The sequence below is a fragment of the Poecilia reticulata genome, linkage group LG15 (genome assembly GCF_000633615.1).
Source record: "Poecilia reticulata strain Guanapo linkage group LG15, Guppy_female_1.0+MT, whole genome shotgun sequence".
In the NCBI taxonomy this organism is placed as follows: Eukaryota; Metazoa; Chordata; class Actinopteri; order Cyprinodontiformes; family Poeciliidae; genus Poecilia; species Poecilia reticulata.
The window spans coordinates 19,658,107-19,664,106 of record NC_024345.1 but is presented as its reverse complement, the minus strand read 5'-3'; the positions used below and the strand labels follow the sequence as shown (position 1 = coordinate 19,664,106).

The window sequence follows — 6,000 nt, the reverse complement described above, 5'->3', positions numbered from 1 at the left end:
TTTTGAGCAGTGTATATTTCTTTTCACACCAGCATGTTACATATCCCAGAGAAACAATGTCTTGTTTTGCTGCTTGCTATTGAGTATCTTGCTAAATGTATTTAATTTTATTGTCTTTATAATTTGAGTTACTAACTAGTAGATGGCCTGGACATGCACCATTTTTAATTTGGTTCTTATTAGTCTTATATTTATGCTCACCAGACACTTTATAAGCTTCATCTTGCTTGTACCAGGCTGGACCCCTTTTCACCTTCAAAATGGCCCTAATTCGTCATGGCATAGATTCATATGCTTGTATATATGCTGTAACCCTCTGCTTCAGAGTTTGTCGTCTTGTGTCTCCTGGATGATAGTCTGTATACTTTTACCTGTAAGTAGTGGTTATTTGAGCTTCCATTTCCATTTTATCATTTTGAACCAGTTAGCCTTCTCCTCTGACAAGGGCACATCTTTATCCACACAACCTCAACCTGCAGGATATTTTGCCTTCTCTGAAATGGATGAATGCAAATATCCCAGTCCATTTTCTGAAATACCAAGACCTGCTTGTCAGGCATCAACAACCACATCATGTTCAAAGCCACTTAAACCCCATTTCTTTTGTATTTCTTATGCTCAGTTCAAACTTCATGGAGTTGTCCTCATCATATCTAGATAAATAAATGTACTGAGCTACTGCCCTGTAATTGGCTTATTTGCTATTTGTGTCAACAAGCAATTGGACAGGTTTGCCTGTTCTAGCGTTCCACTCAGTGCAATTTATTTTTGTATATAATCTCTTCAAAATGCTTGTCAATTTATCGACTGGCTGATGTGCTGCAGTCTTATTCAGTTGTAATGATTATGATAAAATGCACAGATTTAAAAGGCTAAATTGAATCACTGATGCAAAAAAAGAGAAATTTGGAATGAGAAGAAGGATAAACCAGATTTCTCTTTTTTTGCATCAGTGATTCAATTTTGCCTTTTAAATCTGTGCATGTACGTTCTCATTATGAACACAATGAACTCGTCTTCTGATAGCTGCTTCCAGCAGGTTAATGCGTATCATGTAACAAAAGCATTTTAAACAGATTTCTTAAACACCACTGAATTTCAACGAGTCTAATTCAGTAGCACAGCAGAGTTGCATCATGGATAGGCAGCTAACATATCTGTAACAACTGCTTGAAGTTACTATGTCAAATGTAGAGCAAAATCTGCGAGCAGAATCTTGACCATGAAAAAAGGCTGTTCTAAATGTATAATCGGGTTCAGCCTGGTAAATGCAAGGAGTGAAGTGCTTGGTGACAAAATGTTGCTTATATTTGCAGTGTTTGTGTCACATTTCTAGCACTTGGAAGGCAAATTTCAGCTGACACTAAATATAACTCGGATAGAACAAATCTGAATGAAGATAGCGTTTCAGTCGGTTGTTCTGAGCTCATATCCAAATGGAGGTGTGGGGGTGAGAGCTGCCCAACTGCTCATGAAAATTCAACTCCCCGATCTCTGGATCACCGTTTCTCTTTGATGTGCACCTGACAGAGCCGCTGGAGAACGGTGCTGAATTCCACTTTAAGACAGAGCTCAGTGCACGTCTGCAAGTTGGTATCTTTTGTGTCTTAAAACATTGAATGTGCACAGAAGAAACAGAACCTGCAAAAAGAAAATTGATCATAAAAAGTTTGCATCAAACTATGAGAGAAGGAGATGGCAACTACAGGAGAGTGTTCAGAAAGAGGCAGGGTCAGTGTGTGGGTGTGAAGAGCCGGTTCTGGTGTCCTGAGGTGAAGCCAGCTGTACATCCCATACACCCACCAGTCTTAAGAGTTCGCAGAGAAGCGGTGTTTACCTCCTTGAGGCAACCCATGAAGTTGTTGCTAACTGGAGATCCAGGAAGGTCTGCTGTACTCGGGCTTCCTCCGACATAGAAAAAGTCGTCTGAGCCTAGCATGGTATAGTCTTCCTGTGTGTATCCTGTAGTGGTCAGAATCCCGTCTACGGATATGGTTACCTACACAACAAAGCACAGGGAAAGGACACGCTGTAGGGAGGCAGCCTAAATTATGCATTGTTATTCCCTTTCTTTCGTTTGTCAATCACATGTTTCCCATGTTTATATTCCCAAACCCATTTTCATGTCTGTTTAAATGTCGTTTTTTCTTGTTTTCTTATTATTTTGTCCAGTTTGATTAGTTGGAACCAAAACTGTTTTGGTTATATAGTTAGTAAACTACCCATACTACAGTGTTAGTACTGACTTTAATGCAACTTAAAAATACTTTAGCAGACACAAAAATGGTGTTAGTAAAGTGCTATCTAGGTTAGTTCAACTGGTAGTTAAAATTAGTACATTTAGTACTTATATAAATTAGATCATAACGTGCTACTATGTTAGAAAGGGAGTACATGCAATCACCTTTTTAGAGTAGGAAAAAGGTTGGGGCATTAAAAACATGCATGTATTTGTCTTTTCTTTTTGCTTATACGTAATCAAAAAGAAATGATTCCCAAATTCTTTATTTGGATACTGAATCATGTTGTTTTATGCTTGCCACAGTGTCACTTACATGCAAAAGCCCGTGGAAAAAGTTTATGAGCACTGCCAAATCACAAAACGAAATAATAAAGCACCAGAGAAGAAATGACAAACACAGTTCAAGTGTTACATTCATGTTGGCAAATGTGCAGTTTGACATTTCCAACATGTAAGTTGAAGAAGATGACATGCAAAGTGGATGGGGATACAACTGGCTGAGCCACAGAGCATCAGTCCAGCCAGACAGGAGGGCGTCCTCATTATTAACCACAGCTTGTTGCAAATAGCTCGAAAATGATGCTCCTACAAAAAAGAGCGGGTGAAACAGAAGTGGACAGAAAACAGGTGGAATAAACAGAGTGAAAACCAATGAATGAACCGAAAAATATAAATAAAAGGATTTGAAAAGTAAGCAGAAGAGTACCAACCGCAATTTCCCTTATTTTGTAAATGACGTCTACAGTAAAAAAAAAAGAAAAAAAAAGAAAGAAAAGAAACACACGGCAAACCCAAACTAAGAAACAATTAGAATGATATCTACCGAACAATGTAGTTTGTTTACCATAGCGTGTCCAATGCCTGAGTGCTTTGTGGAAAAGGGGGGAGAAAGGAAATTAAAAACTGTGAACAGAATAACGACTGTTACTCAAATAATATATGATGGTCAATACTGTTAGTACATTGGTAAACGACAAAACCCATACTGGTTAGTAGAATGGCACATTCCATGAATGATGTTAGTTTGTTTCCAAAGCATGTTAGTGACATAGAGGGAAAAAAAGGGCAAAATAAGTGTAACAAGAAAAAAGCTGACCAAGAAAAATAGGAAGAACGCTCCCCAAGAGGAGCCAAAGCTGAACCAGTGACTCTCTGAGATTGTCTTGATATAGTTGCACCATTTTCTGTGTGTGCCCACATGGCTAAATTGCAGAAAAAGGCTTCTGAGCCAAAGATCTAAAGAAAGGTTGTGATTTAAAGATATCATATGGTGTATAAAAAAGAATGCCTAAAGCACATCAATTGACCCTCCTCAAGCATTTACATGTTCAAAATATTTATGAAAACCTTATTTTTCTTTTTCATTTATTTGCATTTTAATGGTTTTGTTGTTCAGTCTTCAGCAATTTTCCAATCCAGCGCATCAGACTTTCTGGCACTCACTCAATACGTTACCTTTCATTTGGTCTTACTGATGAACTTTAGGATCACTTTACTGCAATGAGACAAAGAAAAGAGGACCTGACAAGGAATGAGGAGGATGGCTATTCTGATCCCCCATATAGCATGCACTCAGTATGCTCGGTTTTCCTTTTAAATCTGAATGCAGTGAATGTTCAAGTAGGAAAACGGCAGATATTTGCCAATAACCAGAGTGCTGAGTCTGCAAACTAAGCATTTTCAATGTCGAGGTGAAGATAAACACTTCACAGCAAGGGAGCAGGAACAAATCTAGAGATATTTTCCCCTTAGTGTTTATCTAATAATTGGCAACTATAAAAAAAAAAAATACACAGTTCTGTTAACCAGTAGCTGAAGTTCTGATTGATAAAATCACAAACAGTGCAAATGATTTGACTTGTATTATGGTGATTACACAGGTTATGTCCCAATAATCCAATAAAAATGCTCATGTATAAACAAAGAAAATTTCTTGAATTTTTCTACATGGTGGTATCATTGTAATATTTTTCCTGTCTTTTGTCAGGCTGTTTGGTCCCATTATTCAAATGTACATCATGAGCCCTTTCTCTCCAGAAGCAAAGACTAATTTCTATTCTGTTTTTAAATCAAAAACACATTACACAAGAATCCTTAATTAAAATGGAAATACCCTGTTGTACCGTGGCAATACCTACTCATCCATAAGAATAGAATTTTATAAATGAGTAGGAGGGAAGAAAATACATGGTCAACAAAGCCTACTGACAACCAATTACGAAAATGAAAAAGTAGGGTTTATGGGGTTGCAGCAAAGCAGTAGTGTTGAAAGTGTTTACCCAGTTGTTCTTCTGAGTTTTCCTCTCTAGACACCTATGAAAATGACTAATTCTCATTGAGATCATATCCCAAATCCCACCTGAATGCTCTAAGTAGTATCTCTCAGAGAAATAATTAGACATAAGAGCACTGTACAAGTAACATTTTTTAAACCCATATCCTTACGGACTTACTCAGCTGTGACACAAAAAGAAAAAAGGGCGGATGACTTTCTCAACTAAACTTTTGTCTCTAAGTTGCTCAGGGATCCAACAGACTGACAGTGTGTTGATGTCCAGAATCTGAAGGCTACTGGGTCATTTCTCAAAGCAGAAAGAAATTGGGGAATTTTAGCAAACTTTTAGGTCAATAGCCATTTCATTGAGTGAGAGAACAGACTGAAAGGGATTTCGTTATTGTTCCAAGATCCACCAAATTTAAATGTGCAATGAACTACCTATGACTTGTTTGTTGCTTGGAGTACTTTATTCAATGTAAGAAAATACCCAGTTTATTAACTTTAAAGAGACATAACCATAACTGAGTTGCAGTCTTGATTCAAATCTAGATGTCCCTGCTCTCTTGTGGTGCTGTTAAGGTCTCCACCATGATTAAATTAAGCAACCCAATTATTTTGAGAAAAACAATGTATTTTGTGATGACAATGATCTCAGTGCATTTGTGTTAATTAATTTAGTTCATCTCTTCATCACCATTTGTACTGTTACCTGACGTAGATTCCTTGTAACTTTGACATCATGCCAATCATTGTCATTAAATTTTCCATTGACTGGCTCCACAAGAGCTTCAAAGGCTCCAGACCCCAAATTAATGACGAGTGACACAGCCCCATTTTTCAGCGCCAGGTTGACGTAATCGGCAGATTTGCCCGTGTGCAGCATTAGTCCGTTCCTCTGTAGGGTTTTGAATGACAACGTGATTTCATCACTGCTGCTTTGAATCGGGTTCAAGGACAAGTCGTAGCAGAAGAACTCAGATCCTTTGAAGGTTGCAACATACTCTTCTTTTCCTGGGGAGACAAGAGAAAGAGAAATGCGTTTCATCAATGTTGCGGCCTCTTAGGGGCTTATTGGGAAGCTGCCTAAGAAGGACGGAATGCCTCGAAAAGTTGGTCTATTAAACCTGCTGTAGAGGGACATGTAAAACAGAATAGATTATTATTTTAGTGAGCTACCTTTAATTTCAGCACTGCTTTTTTCAGTATAGCAAAGCTGATGAATTCCCGATGTTCTATATGTGCAGCAGTGACTTGTCATCACTGCTGCAAACTATGCTGGAAAATTAACCTGTAAGAAGCTTGAGATAAATCGACACATAAAATCCCTGCCCTCTGATCAGATTAATGAATGAAGAGATGCTTTTCTCTTTCTTTTTCAAAACAGTTTGACTTTTACTGAAAACCAGCATTATAAAATATATCATCAGAAATGTGTCTTTATATAGCCTCAAAAAGAAATCAAATTCTATTTTTTCAAAAG

General features: G+C 37.7%; 1 protein-coding gene across 18 annotated transcripts in view; it reads right to left on the bottom strand.

The window, feature by feature from the left end:
* The window catches only part of LOC103477041 (neurexin-1a), a 265,070-nt gene that overhangs the window by 166,096 nt on the left and 92,974 nt on the right, over positions 1-6,000 (bottom strand). For 17 of the 18 annotated variants that reach the window (XM_008429897.2, XM_008429906.2, XM_008429894.2 and 14 more), the window contains 3 exons: positions 5,230-5,531; positions 3,087-3,110; positions 1,838-1,999 (listed from right to left, as the gene is read on the bottom strand). In XM_008429897.2, the coding sequence (XP_008428119.1) occupies positions 1,838-1,999; positions 3,087-3,110; positions 5,230-5,531 (488 nt within the window). The remainder of the gene's footprint in view (positions 1-1,837; positions 2,000-3,086; positions 3,111-5,229; positions 5,532-6,000) is intronic. The other variant, XM_008429899.2, reaches the window with a different exon arrangement.